The sequence below is a fragment of the Micropterus salmoides genome, unplaced genomic scaffold, assembly GCF_014851395.1.
Source record: "Micropterus salmoides isolate LMB-PRFRI ecotype aquatic unplaced genomic scaffold, ASM1485139v1 Ms_hic_scaffold_1, whole genome shotgun sequence".
NCBI lineage: Eukaryota > Metazoa > Chordata > Actinopteri > Centrarchiformes > Centrarchidae > Micropterus > Micropterus salmoides.
Window position 1 is genome coordinate 56,045,167 of NW_024040040.1, and position 20,167 is coordinate 56,065,333.

Below are 20,167 nucleotides of genomic sequence, written 5' to 3' on the forward strand. Positions count from 1 at the left end.
TCATCTGAGCGTTCAGGAGTTTCTGGCTGCAGTCTACATGTTCCACTGTTACACCAGCAGCAACACTGAGGTACTGGAGGACTTCCTGGGGGAAGACTGGGAGAGTGAAGACAGTGATTCATCCCAGCTTAATGATTCATTCATTGATGATGACGACGAAGACGACAAAGACGACGAAGACGACGACGAAGACAAAGATGAAGAAAATGATGACGACACGGACAATGACCATGACTCATCATTGGCTGGCTTCTTGAGTAAAGCCATGGATGTATCCTTAGAGAGTAAAAATGGCCACCTGGACCTGTTTGTTCGCTTCCTTCATGGCCTCTCTCTGGAGTCCAACCAGAGACTCTTAGGAGGCCTGCTGGGTCGGACAGACAACAGTCCAGAAATGATCCACAGAGTCATTAAAAACCTGAAGAAAAAGAACATGTACGATATCTCTCCTGACAGAAGCATCAACATCTTCCACTGTCTGACGGAGATGAACGACCACTCAGTACATCAGGAGATCCAAGAGTTCCTGTCAGAGAACAGATCAGAGAAGAAACTCTCTGAGATCCACTGCTCAGCTCTGGCCTACATGCTGCAGATGTCAGAGGAGGTTCTGGATGTGTTGGACCTGCAGAAGTACAACACATCAGAGGAGGGACGACAGAGACTGATTCCAGCTGTGAGGAACTGCAGAAAGGCTCGGTTAGTACTCAGTACCATATACTGAGTTGAAGTATACAATTCTGTGCAAACGTTTTAGGTGTGGAAAAATGCTGTAAAGTAATAATGCTTTTTAAAAATAGGCATTTTTAGATTGAAAAAGACACAAGATGAGTGAACAGAAGAAGCTTAAAGGTAAACTACAATTGTTTTTTTTTTACAACTTAAAAAAAAACAATAGCCAGGAGGCAAATCTCGCAATTTACTAATTGTTAGTTTACGTTTGGCCATGAACTTTGGGTAGAAAGAATGAAGATACAAGCGGACTAAACGAGTTCCATCGACAGGGTGTGTGGGCATCTTTTGCATCAAGAGAATTTGCTTGAGGTCATTTGGGCATCTGATAAAGACCCATAGCACACTTGATGGCCTGGGAGGCTAGTGCTAAGGAGATGGCTAGAAAGATGGACATGGAAATATATGTGTAGATTGCAGTTTTAGATTACTAGTTTCATTTACGCCACTGGCAATTACTTATCTCGGTTATTATTCTCACCAAAGTAATTGCACAGATCTCATTATGCAGCGAGATTGCAAAAACAGGAATTACATGCCAAGAAACATGAGCAGTCAGGTGATAATCAGATAATATGCAGCTAACTTAGCTGTTTTAACAGTCTTGTGAACTATGACATGAATAATCAGCATGTACCTGGCTGGCTCAGGCAACCTTTTAATGAATCTAACAATTGCATATATGAGAGGGATATACTGAAGCAAAAGTCTGCCTGCAAACTGATTGAAGTTTCTATTTTTGTCTGTTGCTTAGAAATTATCCCTGGTAACAAGAGATGGCACAGTGTGGTGATTCAATAGTCTTTGGTCTTATGGGGTGGTGATGGGGCAGTGGATAAGACACATGCCTTTGGTGTGAGAGACTTGGGTTGGAGTCCACTGTGAGAGACTCAATGTGTCCCTGAGCAAAACACTTAACCCCTAGTTGCTCCTGAGGCGTGCAACCTCTGACATACTTAGCAACTTTGGATAAAAGCATCAGCTAAATTAATAAATGTAAATGGTCTGTCTCCAATAAATGGACATTTAAATCTTACTACATGTCAGAAAGACCAATCAGTAGGTGCAGATGAATTAGTAAGCAGGCTCTGTTTACAAGAATATTATGCAATTAACTTTCTTAAATCTGCCTCTGTTCTGTTTTGAAAATAACTGATGTTTACATGATATCTGTATTCATAGACTTTCTGGCTGTGAACTCTCATCCATGCATTGTAACATTGTGGCTTCGGCTTTAAAGTCCAACCCCTCCCACTTAAGAGAGCTTGACCTGAGCAACAATTATCTGGGGAATTCAGGAGTGAAGCTGCTGTCTGACGGACTGGAGAGTCCACACTGTAGACTGGAGACTCTGAGGTTTGTTCACTTTGTGTTTCACTTTAGATTGTATCTTTTGTGTTTTTATGTGAGCAGCATGTTTTTTCTAAAAATGTCTGATGTGATATTTATCTTGTCATTACAGACTTTGTAACTGTGAAATAACAGGGTGCGGCTCTGCTTTTCTGGCCTCAGCTCTAAAGTCCAACCCCTCCCATTTGAGAAAGCTGGACCTGAGTGACAACAAGCTGCAGGATTCAGGAGTGAAGCAGCAGTGTGATTTTATAGAGAGTCCACAATGTAGACTGGAGACTCTGAGGTACAAAATTCATATTTCATTTGAATGTTAGTAGTGATTTTTCAAAATCCATCTCTCTGCTAGGGCTGCCTCTGACTAGGGACTTCCCAATCAACAAGTAGTCATTAGATCATGCCACCAGGTGATTTTAATTTAAATATTTAAATCTATATTTGTCAGGCTTCAGAAATTGGTTTGAGTCCCAGCCTGAGAAAGAATATTATCAGGAACACTGTAACACTGTGCCACATTACAGAGAAATAAAAAAATACACAACAACGAGCCTTTAATATATACATTTTACATGTATCAGGAACTAAGCCTGTTAAACGCAAGCCATAATGATTCTGAAAAATACAGCAAGGAGACTGAACATGTGGTTATTACAACACAGTATGACATCACACAAGTCCTGTTGTCCAAAACACAGGAATAAATAACTTCCAGCTTCACAGAAACAAATACTTTCTGCCTCATTACACACTGGATGATGTTTACATTATACAGGGGTCTATTATTACTAAATGTTTTGAGAGACTGTTCTTAAAACACATAATAGCTAACCTTCCCACCAGTATGCATACAGACCATATAGGTCCACAGAAGATGGTATTGCTACAGCCCTCCACACATTACTGACACACTCTCATAAGGGACATGTGTGAGAATGATTTTTATTGACTTCAGTCCTGCATTTAACACTCCCCAGTAGGCTGGTATCCAAACACCTTGACCTGGGTCTCAGTAGTTTGCTGTTTGCCAACAGACATTTACACTTGGCTCTCACCTCTACTCCAGTTTGTCCCTCAGTACTGGAGCACCCTGTGTGTAGAGTCCTCTGCTCTACACCCTTTACACATTTGACAGCATTCCCACACACCATTCAAACACCATCATAACATTTGCAGATGATTTGACTGTAGTGGGCCTGATCACAAACAGTGATGCAACAGTTTACAGAGGTGAAGTCTGCAAACTGACGGGATGGTGCACGGACAATAACCCACCTCTGAATTAAAACACAAAATACAAAAGAAATCATCGACTTCCAGTGAGACAAGTATGACCTCCCTCCACTGACTATCAAAGGGGAAGAAGTAGAGAGGTTCTCCTGCTTTAAGTTCTTTGGGACCTACATTTCAGAGGACCTCAAATGCCCAATCAACAGCAATGAACTGATTTTAAAAAAAGGCTCAACACGGCAAATCTCGTTGTACTGTTGATGTAATGACAATAACATTTTCTGATTCTGATTTATCCAGACTGAGGCGCTGTCATTTGTCAGAGATCAGCTGTGCTTCTCTGGCTTCAGCTTTGAAATCCAACCCCTCTCATCTGAGAGAGCTGGACCTGAGTAAAAATAAGCTGGAGGATTCAGGAGTGAAGATGCTGTGTGATTTTCTGGAGAGTCCACACTGTAGACTGGAGACTCTGAGGTCAGTTCTCTTTAAATAACAGAGGCTTAAAATTATTTCTCACACACAGATGACAATATACATCTTTTTTTGTAATATGTATCCTGTGCAGGCTTCAAAGGTGTGAGCTATCAGAGATTGGCTGTGCTTCTCTGGCCTCAGCTCTGAAGTCCAACCCCTCCCATCTGAGAGAGCTGAAGTTGAGTAACAACAACCTGCAGGATTCAGGAGTGAAGCTGCTGTCTGCTGGACTGGAGAGTGTACACCATAGACTGGAGACTCTGAGGTTTGTGGCGAATTGAAGTCAGTCCATGCTGATGAGCCCATTTGTTGTCTGTTTTTTTGTTATTGCAAAGTAATTATTCAGTGCAGTTTCTAGCGATGTGTATGTCTGTCTGACTGCCCACCACTTCCAGAATTAAATATCTCAGCAGCTGTTGGATGGATTGTTTTAAAATGTGTTTCAGACCTTTATGTTCCCCTCAGGATAAAGTTTTCATCTAGCTCCATCATCTGGTCAACATTAGGGATCGCCTGATATAGTTTTTTTCAGGACCTATCCGATTATTAGTAACCAGTTAGAGCAATGACTGATATGTGCAACCAATATACATTTGCTTTAAAAATTTTAATCTTGGTGTCAAAATTTAGAATAACACAAACGCCAACACAAAACCTTTTTTAAAATAACAGGATTAAAGTTAATTGTTGTGTTTAATCTTTATAAATAGTAAATTAGAGATTCATCCCAGAGATAGACTTGTTAACTATGAGTGATAAATTATCATAAACTGTGTTTTTACCTGCTGTGATTTATATTGTATTTATTTTATATTGTTAGGATTTTATTGATACATTTTGATACTATTTATTGGTTCTGTTCTTTAGATGTACTCTTATTGGTTTTTCATGACTAAATAATTGCCTTTGTTATTTAAAAAAAGAATAAATTCAGAACAGTAATCAAATTTAATATTTTATTATAACTAACTGTTTTCAGAGCAGCAACCAAAAATAAAGTTTACCGCAGCAAAGTCACTTTATTGAATCAGGATCTCAATGGAAACAAATGGAACATGTTAAATAAACTATATTCCTGTCATCAAAATACTGAGTGAAGTTTAAAAAGAAGACAGCAGTCCGGGACAGTCCTCCTCCTCCTCCTCCCTCTGCCGCTGTAGAAAGGAGCTGGTTTTTCTCAACAAGCACTGAGTTTACAAGGATTTGCTAAATCTTAAGGTACATAGCATCTCAGCTAAACAGGCTACAGACCGAGAGGTTGTTGTAGTTTGTTTATGACAAACTAGCTATTAGCCGAGCTATCGCATGTGCTTGTGTTAAACCAAAACACAGCTGCTTGTTGTACTGATACAGTATCAGCCTTTTACTGGTACTGCTGTTTTTGCTGCACTTACTTACAGTAAGGGCCGTAGTTATGGTCAACTTGTGTAATCTACACTGATCTGCCTCCGCTCATTTCGCTCCACTCGGTGTGAGCATGCGGAGCTCTGTTGAGAGAGGAGGGGAGACGCTGCAGCGTGGTGGCTGGCTCGTTCTATTGGCTACTTCCGCACTATATTCAGTGTTTTTAGGCTATTACTGGTGACTTGTAACCAATCAGCTAGTACTGTGGGTGGGACATTGTACTCACCACTCTGTGGGCTCGAGCAGGCCGAGAGAGGCGGCGGCATCACAGCCAAAGCAATTTTTTATTAATGAATTATATCGGCTATCTGTTTTTAAAATGACTGATGCAGATTATTGGAGTAATGCTGAATATCTGTGACCCCTAGTCAACATGAAAATGAGACCACCACTTTGGTTTATGACCAAATACCTGCAGAACTGAAGACATTCCAGTCAGCCTCAGCTGTACTCTGTGTTTAGATTTAGATGGCAGATTCATTTTCACTGTCTTCATAAAAGATAACTGCTGTATTTGTGTTTCCACAGGGTGGATGGCAGAGAAAACAAGGCCACACCTGACAGACATGAAGGACGTGAGTAAAAGCCCACAGGATCATCTTAAAGAAACATAAGCTGTTTAAAGCCAACTGGAAAATTGACCTCTGCATGTTTCATGGCTCTGGTTAATGCCAGTAACCACAGATCTTTGGCTTTGTTCTGCTCTGCATGTTGGGAAACATGATGTCCCTGTTATTCTTGTGTACATTTGATTGTATGGACTCAGGCTTAACTTGGTATCTTTGGACTTTTAAACATGACTGTGCTTGGTCGTCTACATGTTGGCCCTGGGAGAAAGACAGGGACACAACATGGGGTAACGACCTGCTCCAAAGGGCCCTGGCCAGCCTTGAACTGGTTACAGTGGTTACAGGTTTTTGAATGTTGGGTCACCAGGACGTCCAAAAGTGAGTTTGACGTCTGCTTCTGCTTCTCTCCATCCGATGTCTCTGATCACCACCAGATCCGTCTGAGGACGCCAGAGAGGATCAGCTGTGTCCTGATGATCCAGAGAGGTTGAAGCAGCAGCAGCTTCTGTGTGGAGAGGCTCTGAATACAAAGGTCACTTTTTCACTTGAACATTTTTATTTGTCTGGGGTTCCTTAGTTTTAGCGCCTCCAGAGTTTAATATTTCTTACCCTCTAAACTCCTCTCGCTCTCCTATCAGAAACTCCCTAAATTAATTTCCACCTCCTCGTCTATCAAACCTCCAGCTGCTGTCCCACAGAGCTCTGCAGGCTTCACTTGTGCAGGATCGTCCCCTGAATAATAATGATAACTGCTATAATAGTAACAACAACAGATAATCAAGTGACGTCTCTGACCGGCTCACTCAGTCAGAGCTTCACTGTGCTCAGATAACATCAGGCAAGCATCTCCCAGTTCTGTGTAGTACAGCACAGGTCTGCTGGATCTGTTAGAGCTGAAACACAGTACCCATCAGGCACTGCTCTACTCTCTAGTTTTAAATCACAAGTGATTGCTGAATCATAACCAGTCATGTGACCATTAACCACAAAGTGCCAAACATTTCTTTTTTTTATGATGTAATGTTTTAATTGGCTTTTAGTTCTGTATGATGCAGAGTTCCTGTCACCTGAACATAACTCTGAGAGTTGGGCGTCCAGTTTCTGCTCCCATCTCAACGTGTTCTGTAACTAATTTTGTACTGTTTTTCAATTTTAGGAGAAGTTAAGTTTCACACCTGACCTGCTGACTGACTCTGGAAAGACTTCATACAGGTAACCAAATAATAAAATGCAGAATTCTCCTTTCAGCACTTACATTAGAGTTTAGCTGATACAGCCCCAGTATACTTTATCAGAACTGCTGGTCTGATGGTCGAACAGCTTCAGAAACCCCTGGAGGCTCTGTAGGACAATCTCTTTGACGTTCTGAAAGCTTTAGAAGAGCTTTCACCATAGTAGTTTTTAGTGCCAGGACTAAACTTATAAAAGGTGGTGGGGATAGGGTCAGGTGAGCAGGTGGATGGTTTTAGTTAGATTACTTTGTTCCTGAGCATTTCTTTATCAACAGCATCAATATCATTCATTGCAGTCTAAGAGGGAAAGCGTCCAGAGACACGGGCTCACACATTCTGAATAAAATGGTTTAGATCCAATCTGATTTTTATTATTTTATCGAAAATAAAATTTCAAATTCTTCACATTTTGATGGTGATAAAAATTGTGGCTTTTTGGAGCTTGGTTAATTAGGCTGTCAGTAATTGAGAAAAAACATCCTGGCATTATTAGAATCAGCCTTGAGAAATGAGCTTGTTTTACATTTCTAATTGCATTGTTGAAGATAGTGAGGCAATTCTTTAAAAATGTGAGCTTGTCTAAATGTTTTCTTTAAATAATTATCCCCAGTACCCCATGCTGGTTTCTGTTTAGATTGAATCTTTTCATGTTTGTCTGTTGCTATAGCTTCACGGATAGTCCTAACTTAAAATTGTTGACTAAATCATCGCTATTAATGTGATTTATGACATTTTCATCAACTTCAGAGTTAATGTTTCCTAACAACCTGCTCAGAAACAGAGCAAGATTATAATAATTCAGAGGGGGGAAAGTAGTGTATTTAAATTTGCAATAAGTGTAATAGAACCAATATATGACCGTGGTTGTGAGTCGGCCCATTAACATGTTGAATAAAATCCATGGAGCTCAACACATTTAGCAACTGAGCAGCTTTAGAGTTGACTGCATTATCAAACTGTACATTAAAACCACTTTGGCACTCAAGTCGTCTAAAAAGATAGGACACAAGCAGCCCCTCGCCAGGGACGGATATGTCTTCTGCAATGACATTCCCCTCTCTGTCCTGCAGGTTCAGGTGTCCTGGTCCAGGTGTGTTCCAGTGTACTTTGACTGGACTGATGTTTGGTATGACTCAGGAGGCGGAGCTGCTGTACCGGACTGTCCAATGGGATGAGAGCCTCCTCCAATCAGCTGGCAAGACGGCTGCAGGGCTGCTGTTCAGTATCAAGTGTCCTGAGGATGCTGTCTGTCAGCTCCACCTGCCGCACTGTGAAACAAAGGACGGTGAGGACTTTATTGTGATTAGTGAGGGGAGAGTTTGTCCTTAAGGAAATAGGACCGTTATTTAATATCTTGTATGCTCAATGTTTTCCCTGATGGTGAAACTAGAGGAAAGGCAGAACGATCCTCTGGAACCAGGAATGACCACAGAACATTTCAGGGCATGTTGGACAGTTGTGCACAATGTTATTCTGACTGTACAGAGCTGAAAAAATTACTTGATTACTCCACCAACAGAAAATTAATTTGCAACAATTATGATGATTGATTAACGATGAGATACTTTCATATAAGCAATGAAGCTCAAAGTGTTTAAAAATAAAATAGATGCTCAGAGTTCTTCACATGACAATAGATCCTGGCAGCTGAATGGTTTCAGCTCCACATCTCTGTACTCGTTTCCTGTCTGACTCTTCAAAAAAGGTGAAAATACCCCTAAAATCTATTAAAAAAAATCTGTAAAGTTACTTTTGAAGCTGAGCAAATTATTGGTGCAAGAGGAAAGTTTACAAGCTTACCAAACTCAGGATTTATCATCTGATTCTATTTTTCTTTTGTTGCATGCTACCCATTTGTCTTTAAATTGCCCCAGCAGCCCCCCAGGCACAACAATTTATCCCCTCTAGGCAGGAGCACACTGACAGTTGTATTTAATAAATTGCTCAACTGGGAAACAGTTTTACTCTTTAATGACCAGACTTCCTGGAAATATAGTAAGATTAGGACTAACATGGTGCTGAGGTTGTTATCAGTAAACCAGAAGTTTACCAGCTCTGTGTTTTCACAGCTCTGCTGCCTGACGGTCTGCTGTCTGTCGTCCACATCACTGATGATGGAATGAGCATCCTCGAGCCGCTGGAGATTACAGACACTCATGTGGTTGTCAAAGTCCCTCACCTCTCTCTATTTGGCCTGGTCTGGACTTATGTTAAGAGGTTGTGGAGCAAACCAGTTTGCGGCCAAGTTCTGCTGTTCCTCGGACCACCGAACCCAAGAACACAGAGGCAGATCCTAAATGTGCTTCTGCTGCCGAACAACATCCATCTGGAGGAGGTAAAGCTTCATGTTACAGCTTTCAGACCAAATTTCTCTGATGTGGCTTAAAGCAAAAGTTCACAGTTTTGTCTTAAAACAACAGAAGGTGTCAATATGAACACTGAACAGCCTTTTCTTCCTGTAACTATTCCTCCTTTTCATACTGGACTAATGTCTTTTTTACATTTAGCCGACGTTTTTATCCAAAGAGACTTACAATTGCTATGTCAGAGGTCACACGCCTCTGGAGCAACTAGGGGTTAAGTGTCTTGCTCAGGGATACCTTGGTGTCAGTAGTTGCCATGGGATGCCTTTGGTGCCTTGGTGAGACCCGGGTCTCTCACACTAAAGGCATGTGCTGTACCATCGCCAGTACTCTCAATGTATGTGATACAAAATCCACAGTCCTCATTCCAAAGCTTTTTGTTTAGTTAATATAAAACTTCACCTAAATCTTTTAATCCACATTTAGGAGGATTGGTACAACAGAATATCACCACTGTGGGACAGGCACAATCAGGGCTCAGACTGTCCGCTATAGGCTGAGAGAGGCTGGACTGAGGGCTTGTAGGGTTGTTGTAGGGCAGGTCCATTACAGACATCACTGGCAACCGATGGGCACAAACCCACCTTCGCTGGACCAGACAGGACCGTCCTTTTCCAAGCTTTGTCCCCCAATCATAGATCTTCTGCTTAAGATGCATGAGATTTGAAGCTGCTTTGGAAGCAGTGTTCATTAAACTGGTGTTATTCGCAGCAGGAGCTTTTGATGCACATACTGTTGGATAGTATTGCCCCTCAAATGACTTGATATGCTCCTCCAACTTTTTTGTTTTCAGATCAGTACACTGTAAACAATGACTGTTTTATCTTACATTGGCCCCCTGATGTTAGCGCCCTTCTGAATCCTCTGCTTCACCTGGTTAGTTAAGGATGCGAGACTGACTGTTTTGGGTCACCAGCAACCGAGAAGGAGGAATCATGTCGTACTGGATTCCAGTGGAACAGAGTTTTTGTCTTGCAGCATCAAACTCTTTGTTTTTTGTGTACACCGATTCCCAGGTCCTTGTAGAATCTTACCGGACAGTTCTTGTTGAGAATCTGTCCTTATGTCCTGGCAGTTCTGGTCACAGACATTTTATTCCTGTAATTTAGGAATTGCTATCCTCTCCTGAAAATATTTGCATCTCTGCCCGGTCAACTTGCTTGAAACAATCAAACACACAGTATCTCACAAAAGTGAGTACATTTTAGTAAATATTTGTATGTATCTTTTGTGACAACACTGAAGAAATTACTCTTTGCTCTCTACTTTACACTGTTATACAAGCTGCACGCTCACTACTTTACACTGTTATACAAGCTGCACGCTCACTACTTTACACTGTTATACAAGCTGTACGCTCACTACTTTACACTGTTATACAAGCTGCACGCTCACTACTTTACACTGTTATACAAGCTGCACGCTCACTACTTTACACTGTTATACAAGCTGCACGCTCACTACTTTACACTGTTATACAAGCTGTACGCTCACTACTTTACACTGTTATACAAGCTGCACGCTCACTACTTTACACTGTTATACAAGCTGTACGCTCACTACTTTACACTGTTATACAAGCTGTACGCTCACTACTTTACACTGTTATACAAGCTGCACGCTCACTACTTTACACTGTTATACAAGCTGTACGTTCACTACTTTACACTGTTATACAAGCTGTACGCTCACTGCTTTACACTGTTATACAAGCTGTACGCTCACTACTTTACACTGTTATACAAGCTCACTACTTTACACTGTTATACAAGCTCACTACTTTACACTGTTATACAAGCTGTACGCTCACTACTTTACACTGTTATATAAGCTCACTACTTTACACTGTTATACAAGCTGCACGCTCACTACTTTACACTGTTATACAAGCTCACTACTTTACACTGTTATACAAGCTGCACGCTCACTACTTTACACTGTTATACAATCTGCACGCTCACTACTTTACACTGTTATACAAGCTGCACGCTCACTACTTTACACTGTTATACAATCTGTACGCTCACTACTTTACACTGTTATACAATCTGTACGCTCACTACTTTACACTGTTATACAAGCTGCACGCTCACTACTTTACACTGTTATACAAGCTGTACGCTCACTACTTTACACTGTTATACAAGCTGAACGCTCACTACTTTACACTGTTATACAAGCTGTACACTCACTACTTTACACTGTTATACAATCTGTACGCTCACTACTTTACACTGTTATACAAGCTGCACGCTCACTACTTTACACTGTTATACAAGCTGCACGCTCACTACTTTACACTGTTATACAAGCTGTACGCTCACTACTTTACACTGTTATACAAGCTCACTACTTTACACTGTTATACAAGCTCACTACTTTACACTGTTATACAAGCTGTACGCTCACTACTTTACACTGTTATACAATCTGTACGCTCACTACTTTACACTGTTATACAAGCTCACTACTTTACACTGTTATACAAGCTGTACGCTCACTACTTTACACTGTTATATAAGCTCACTACTTTACACTGTTATACAAGCTGCACGCTCACTACTTTACACTGTTATACAAGCTCACTACTTTACACTGTTATACAAGCTGCACGCTCACTACTTTACACTGTTATACAAGCTGTACGCTCACTACTTTACACTGTTATACAATCTGTACGCTCACTACTTTACACTGTTATACAAGCTGCACGCTCACTACTTTACACTGTTATACAAGCTGCACGCTCACTACTTTACACTGTTATACAAGCTGCACGCTCACTACTTTACACTGTTATACAAGCTGCACGCTCACTACTTTACACTGTTATACAAGCTGCACGCTCACTACTTTACACTGTTATACAAGCTGTACGCTCACTACTTTACACTGTTATACAAGCTCACTACTTTACACTGTTATACAAGTGTCATTTCTTCAGGGTTGTCACATAAGAAGATTTAATCACATTTACAAAAATGTGAGGGGTGTAGTCATTTTTGTGAGATACTGTATTTTCTCACGTTGCTAAGAAAATGTCTTTCAGTTTGGAAAAACAACTCGGATCAAATTTGTGACAGCAGCTGATATCATTTCTAAGCCGTCGTACAACTCTTCCCAATCAGTGGGCTCACTTCCTCTTTTTCTCTGCCACGATCTCTTGCTTGCTAGCATTAGCTTCACTGTCTTCACTGTCCATCTACTGCAGCTGAACAGGGAAACATAAAGAGGGAATTTTATACTAACATTGGAAGATTTTTCTTTATACAAAAACAAGGATTGAAGATGAACCCTCTAATTTAAATGTTAACATGTTCTGTTGTCTCTTCAGGTCAGCAAACAACAGCAGCCCTGTAAGAACATAAAGACTGCTTCTAAATGCAAACTCATCAAAGATGAAAGTTACACTCTTCTCTGTCCTCAGGCCATCAAAATTCAGCCTACGGTAAGTATGAAAATCTTTTCTAATACGATTCATCGAACTGCTGTTGGTTACCTTTGGTTTACTTTGGATGCTATGGAAGTTCTGACACTTTGGTTTTCAGAGAGCAGATTTTGACCTGGAATTTGGACCAAATTACCATCCAACATTTGAGATCCGCCTGCCGACAAACACAGAAGAAGCGACTTTAACAGTCCGAGACCAGAGACAGACAGAGGTCTGGAAGCGTGAAGTTGATCTAACAGGTGAAGTCTTTATCCATTTTCAGCATCACTCCACCTGATAGTACAGCAGGATAGATAACATTTACTGATTGATCCATGGTGCCTTTATTCTTACTCTGCCTCAGATCGTTCTTCAGTCTGTCCACTTTTTAAACCAGTTTTGGAGGATAGTATTGGCCATGGAGCTCCAGGACCAGTTCGTATAAAACACTGTAGCTACAGTGTGTTGGTGTCTCTGGTAGTGAATTATTGGATGAATCTGCAGCTTCCCAGCTTTACAGAGCTCCTTGTTTTTACTGTCAACTTGTTTATGCCGAATCAGCTGGATTTTGGTGTTTGGACAGTCGTTGACTTTATTTAGAAAACCAACCTGAGTGGGGACATATATGTACAGGATGGTTGCTATGGACACTTTGTGTCTAGGTGTTTGAATATTCTAAACAGAAACAATTAACTTTCACTGCATCAACAATAAAATCTATCAAAGTAACTACTGTTGTATTTCTACACTGATAAACATATTCAACGAAATGCAAATACTTATTTCTTCAATATCTGAATCTCTCACACACCCAGTTAGCCCAAACAACTCCATAAATGAGCTTTTCTTCCTTGATGGCAGCTTGAACAGCACTTTCTTGTTGTCACCTGACTGAAAAGCACTTGGCTCTGGATAGAGACCTCACCTCACGGTTCATCCAGGCCACATCAGCAAAGTTGCTAATGTATGATGTCACTTTTTTTAATAAGCGGTTGATGATGGATGGTCATTAGCCTTATGTCCAAGCTGAGTTAGCTTAGTTAGCTTAGCCCCGGTTCTCCCACACTTCCTTTTCCGGTTTCGGCCGCTGCATCCGCACATGGATTATTTTTTCTGAAAGGAGACCACAGGAAGTGATTTACAGAGCAGAAATTTTATTTCAATTGAACTTTAAAATGGGATTTCCAAAAGATCTGTGTTTAAAGATGATGGTGATTAAACAAAAGTATTTTTCCTGTTTATCTTCAAGATTCAAGAAGAGAAACTCCACAGAGCAGGGTCCCGGCAGAGGACAGGGTCCCAGCAGAGGAGAGGGTCCCGGCAGAGGAGAGGGTCCCAGCAGAGGACAGGGTCCCAGCAGGGGACAGGGTCCCAGGAGAAGAGAGGGTCCCAGCAGGGGACAGGGTCCCGGCAGGGGACAGGGTCCCGGCAGGGGACAGAGTCTCAGCAGGGGACAGGATCCCAGCAGAAGAGAGGGTGCCAGCAGAGGACAGGGTCCCAACAGGGGACAGGGTCCCAGCAGAAGAGAGGGTCCCAGCAGGGGACAGGATCCCAGCAGAAGAGAGGGTCCCGGCAGGGGACAGGATCCCGGCAGGGGACAGGGTCCCAGCAGAGAAGAGACTGCTCTTAGTTCGGACAGAGTTTCTGAACAGAGTCTCTGAACCTGTTCTGAACCAGCTTCTGGATAAACTCCTTGAGCATCATGTTATAAACGATGAAGAAATCCAGTCAGTCAGAACAAAAGTCAGAGCAGAAAAAGCCCGAGACGTGATCGACACAGCTCGAAGAAAGGGACCTGAAGCCAGTTCAGTCCTGATCGCTGCTCTCTGTCAGGTGGATCTATGCCTTTCCAGAGTGCTGAACTTCAGATGAAGCGAAAGAAAGAATCTGTGATGATGAACCAGCTGTTTTACAGTCTCAGGTTATTTATTGTAATCTTTGAATCAGGAGTTGTGCTGTGTTTTCAATAAGTGACTGTGAAAGCATCACATGTGATGGAGCTAAGCTTGGACTACACTGGATCATCTCCTCAAACATGAACTACAAGACACAGATGCTGATTCTGTTTTTAACAAATGTCACAAAACAGAATCATTTTTTGACAAATGTGTGAAAGAAAATAATGTGTTACAACTTTGGAGATCACTGCTACTTTTTAGTGATATGTCTCAATGGGATTTGATTCCACGTAGTATCTTTATGGTTTCACATAGTAGCAATTGTAAGTCTCTCTGGATAAATGTAAAATGTGATGTTGTATATTTACAACAAAAAACAAAGTCAGGAAAGGGCCAATTGAATCAGAAGGTTATTAAGAATTAAAACTCAGCATCTTTCCACTGAGTTTAAAACCACGACCTGAAGGGGACCCGTGTTCAGCTGAGAGCTGACAGAAACATCTGCAGATGACTTTATTCTGGAGGAGAGGACAGGACAAAAGCACTGGAATAATTTGTTTGTCTTTCTTTGTAGGAAGATAAGCTTTCCTGTATTTTATATATGGTAATTATTTCCCAGCAGGATTTTTGTCTGATAGACAAGCGAAACTAATGGAATTCAGTTAATATGAACACTGATCTAGTTTAAAGTCTGTACCTGAACAGGCCTCCTTTAAACAGGCGTCTGGTTTGTTTTATTGTGAAAGCAGTGAGCGGAAGTCACGTGGTTAGTGTTGCCTGACTTGATGGTGTTTCTGAGAGGAAACTTGCTGCAGACAGACCTTTTTATCTTCAGTCTGTGAGACACACGGAGGTTTCTGAGTGTCTCTGCAGCTGCGGTCAGAACTCCGCCTGAAATCCTGCAGATTTAACCACAGCGGCTAACTGAGCTGCAGCCCGGTGGGACGTTCTGATTGGACAAAGACGTGAACAGATTACAGAAAATATAATATCTGAGAAACAATACGGCTGCTCTTTATTGCTGTGTGTATGGGCTGGTGTTGCTATCTTTGGGAGGACCAGATTCAAAGTATCGTAGTGAGCACGGAGTGTGGGTTTTAAGGTTCAGGTTAGATCCAGGTTTAGGATTTGGTGCTAGGGAACCTATAATGTCAATGAGTCATAACAAGTATACGTGTGTGTTTGTTGGGTTAGTTAAAACATTTCAATATTTTTCAGGAAATTGTGTTGAATTTCAATAAAACGAGTTTATATAGTTACAATCCTGATTTTCATGAAATTAAACTCAAATTATTTCTGCAGTAGCTGTTCAATAGATTTACATTCACTAATTACTTCTGTATAGTAGTTTGGAAACAGTTGCTCCTTCCGGGTTTTTTTAACCCGGAGACGCTGACCTGCAGACACATCTCAGGGCCTGTTTTCTGCTTTAAAAAAGTTTGAATCTTTACTTTCACGGCGGGTCCAAACTTTTAATGTTATTCTGATTAAAGGAACCGACGTTCTGTTGTTCTTCTAGAGAAACACGTTTTCGGTGTGTCAGACAGGAGAACCGGTACAAGAAGACACAAACAACATTTTTGAAAAGCTTTGTTCCTCCAGAGGGAGTTCAGTTTGAACAGGAAGGACTCTGCTGGTACATCTCAGCTGACACCACAGGGGGGCGCCACAGAGTCAGAAGACAGGAGGAAGTGGACAAAAGAGGAAGCGCTCAGTCAGTCAGCTCAGAGAGCAGAAAGAAGAAAAGAGGTGAGTGTTCATCAACATTATTATCAGTTCACTGTCAGAACAACAGACAAACAACAGAAAGATAAAGAGTAACAGTTAATCCAGCATGAGCTGCTGGCTGACAGTCACCTGGATCAGCTTCACAGCCCGACTTTAGAGAGTGGAAGAAGAGTTTTCACTGATCATGAACCTTCCTCTGATGCTGTGCCTGCTTCCCTCAGACTGAGGAGGACAGCTGTCCGTCCATGAAGGGGGACGGGTCCACAGAAAGGCCTCCAGACGGACACAAAGTGGGTGACAGTTTCTAACCTGAAACATAGAAACAGCAGCATAAAGACATCTCCGCTCTACACCCACAGGTTTATCTGTTCCACCTGCACCAGTGTTCAGTGAAGTCCTGATACATGTGGGAATAAATGAGGACCGGGGCGGTTCAGTACCTTTTGGAGGGTAGAAGCCGGATCTCGGTGTGTTGGGGGTTTCAAAGCCTAAATATTAATTTATATAGATGTTTAATTTGTGCTTCACCTTCAGTGCTATTTAAGACGGCTGCCAGGTATAAAGGAATAGGTCCAATCAGTTTGGTTATGTGGGATGAAGTTCAGGAGTTTTTCCAACCACAGTGAAACTTCAGGGGCTTCATCACCAACCCGCCTTTGAAGAATACTCAACCTGGCAGCGTACCAACAAATTCTCAATATATCCTTATACTGGGCAGCCGGCTTTGCTGCGTCATCTAATACTACAACACAAAGACTTTGGCTTAATGCTGACTTGCGAGAGAGGAAATCATCAATTTTATTTATTATTCCAAAATTCTTCAATATTTGGGCATTCCCAAAAAGCATGAAAATATGTTTTCACCAAATTTTACAGCTTGGACAGATTGTATCACATTCAGCTTATGGATGGATCTTATAACCTGGGAATTATCTTAAACTTTATGACACAGCAACATATTCTTTTTGTATTTAAGAGAATTGTATCCCATTCATCTTTACTTATTCCCCCTATCTTCTCCCTCGTGTACAGAGACTTATTGGGCCCAGCTATTTGTAAAAGGAAGCCAATTTCAATCTTCCTTCTGTAGTTGGGAACAGACCGAACGTAACTCTTCACTCTCAAAGCGCGTTCTAAACCATACTTTCCTCAGCTCCCAGTTCCCGCCATCTCTTAAATCTGGTGTCCAAGCAAGAGGGAGGGAAGTGAGGGTTGTTTACCACAGGTGCAAGCAGGGATGGGGATCCTGTCCTATAATAATTCTTTTTAATTTATACCACGTATCTAAAATGTTTTCCAAGTTGTTTTGTCTCAGAGATGGTTCTCTTTAAATGGAAAGTCAGATGGTAGTATTTGCATTTCTCTTCAGTGTAACAGGTGAGCAGCACAATGATGGAGCTTTATTTCCTGGTATTCACACAAAAGCAATCTAGTGTATGCGGTCCAATGCAGTGAGGAATGCACAGACCTGTATATTGGGGAGACTAAACAACCACGACACAAACGCATGGCTCAACACAGAAGGGCCAACTCCTCAGGTCAAGACTCTGCAGTCTACTTACATCTGAAGGACAGAGGACACTCGTTTGAGGACCACCAGGTGCACATTTTAGACCTTTGGCCTCAGGTGAAGATACCAACGATGGTCGTTCAGTCTCGGCCTCAGGTGAAGATACCAACGATGGTCGTTCAGTCTCGGCCTCAGGTGAAGATACCAACGATGGCCGTTCAGTCTCGGCCTCAGGTGGCTCTAACGACCATGACGTCTTCCAGTATCTTCAACAAGTAACTCTGACCTGGATGACTGAGATCCTTCACAGACATTAAAGTGCCAAAAATACGTTTTGTTATTAAAGAAACTATAAACAACATAACTATAACAGAACATGGAATGTGATAATCAGTGGCATCAGTGTTGAGTGGAATGTATGGATGAGCGAGAAATCGATGAAGGTAACTGTCGGCAACTCAGGACAGCAAAAAACCCAAACCAGGAGATGTGGTGACTTGATGAATGAAATAAGAAACAAGCTTTAATTTATTTCTGTTTGGCTGTTGTTTCTTTGCTTAGTCTGGATTTGTGTGTTGCCAATTTGAATTTTTAATGGCGCTACTAAATGGTGAGTATTTAGTGAGCAGTGATTTGTCCCAGGCTGTACCGGGAGGACATTACCACATTAGGCGACATCAGGGAGTACCGCCATGGCGCCTTTAGACACTTCATCTTTGGCAAGATGGAGCTTTGGGCCAGGGAAACCCACTTGTCATCCCCAGGTGTTGTGTTTGGAGGATCAGGGAGAAGTTCGCTCATCCTCAAGGACACTACGCAGGTCTACACAGTAACCTGCCTCAGCATCATCAAGGCATCAAACAAATGTACGTAGTTTACATTTTATTTATTATTAGATTTCTATTCACTTTATCATATTTCTCCCCTCTTTATTTACATTTTAGGTATGTTTTCTAATTATAAGTTGTGATATAGTTCTATGGTATTTATGAAAAAATAAAAGTACATGGTCTTTTATTTTCATTATATATATTTGAACATGTTCATGCCATAACATTTCCTATACCACTTTTAGTTATTTATATTTACATAATAGGGGACAGCTGTAGCCTTACTTATCATTACTGTTCAAAACTGTAAACTTTAGGCTACTTACTGAAAATAATTTGTGCTGGTCACAGTGTCGCTAAGTCACAGAAGTAAAATGAAGCTTGTACAAAATGAAAAAACCCTTGAGGTAGGTATGAACAGAATTTAATGTTAATACATTTCTGTTTGAAGAGTAAAAACTATGACTTTGTCAGTGAACTGAAGTTCTTTCCCTCGTGATCCTGCCCGACAAGTACCAGGACACATGCAAGGTGATCTCCTGTGGGGATCCTTCCACATCAGATGCTGGTTGGAATAACGGTCCTGTTGAAGACAGTGCCATCAAACATAGTTACAGACTATATTGTAATGTAAATATTCAGTGAAATGTAATATGGTGCAAAATAGGCAACAAATTTGTGTAACTTACCAAGACCTCTCCTGACTTGTCTCTCTGCAACGAGTCTGAAGCTGTCTGGGGTCATCCGGTCGAAGTCTCCTCCTTCTAGGCATCCCCACTCCACCTGTTAGTCTGTTCTTCACTAGCAACTTGGAAATTTCCAGATTTCAAGGTGTATACGCTGTATCTTCTAGCGTTGTTCTTATACAGTCTTTTGAAACTGAACTTACAGAAACTGCAACAACTTAATATCAGTTAGTGCAATGCAGTTAGACAATCAATTGCATATAAAAGACTGGCTGAATATTTTACTATGAATGGGAATGTTATACAAGTGTAAAACGTACATCTCTTTGCTGTCCAACGTTTTCATTGTTGGTCGGTTCCAGTGGCAGCAAGCAGAACTCTTGCCTCATAAACTGCGGGGCTGTACGGTTCACAGCTCATGGAAATCAAAACTCCAGTATCTCAAAATGTATAAACATTTTAGAATAAATACTTTTCTGTATTGTAAATTAAACAGAAATGTCAGCTGGAGAAGAGCTCTCTAATCAGCTAATTAACTCAGAACACCTGCAAAGGTTTCTGATCTCAGTCTGGTTCTGGTGCTCACAATTAACTTTTCCACATATTCAAATTTTTTTAGATGCTCCTCTAAAAGATGCTTCAGTATTTTAATGTTGACAGCACTATTATGTCACATCCGTGGGAGAAAATGGAACAAGGGAGACCGTCTTTAATTGTTTTTGTGTTGTCCTTTT

At 41.3% G+C, this 20,167-nt stretch overlaps 2 protein-coding genes and 1 long non-coding RNA gene across 3 annotated transcripts in view; 1 reads left to right on the forward strand and 2 right to left on the reverse strand.

Moving 5' to 3' along the window:
* The window catches only part of LOC119897314 (NACHT, LRR and PYD domains-containing protein 12-like), a 609,009-nt gene that overhangs the window by 432,507 nt on the left and 156,335 nt on the right, over window positions 1-20,167 (reverse strand). The gene's annotated exons all lie outside the window — the stretch shown is intronic.
* On the forward strand, window positions 6,023-15,894 carry LOC119897521. The gene is made up of 7 exons (XM_038711286.1): window positions 6,023-6,288; window positions 6,913-6,968; window positions 8,059-8,273; window positions 9,058-9,323; window positions 12,686-12,799; window positions 12,900-13,041; window positions 14,031-15,894. The coding sequence occupies exons 3-7, from the start codon at window positions 8,108-8,110 to the stop codon at window positions 14,651-14,653; spliced, it is 1,311 nt and encodes a 436-aa protein (XP_038567214.1). The 5' UTR covers window positions 6,023-6,288; window positions 6,913-6,968; window positions 8,059-8,107; the 3' UTR covers window positions 14,654-15,894.
* Window positions 19,155-19,511, reverse strand: LOC119897740. The gene is made up of 2 exons (XR_005443430.1): window positions 19,437-19,511; window positions 19,155-19,330 (listed from the first exon to the last, which is right to left on the reverse strand). It is a non-coding gene; the product is annotated as an uncharacterized LOC119897740 (long non-coding RNA).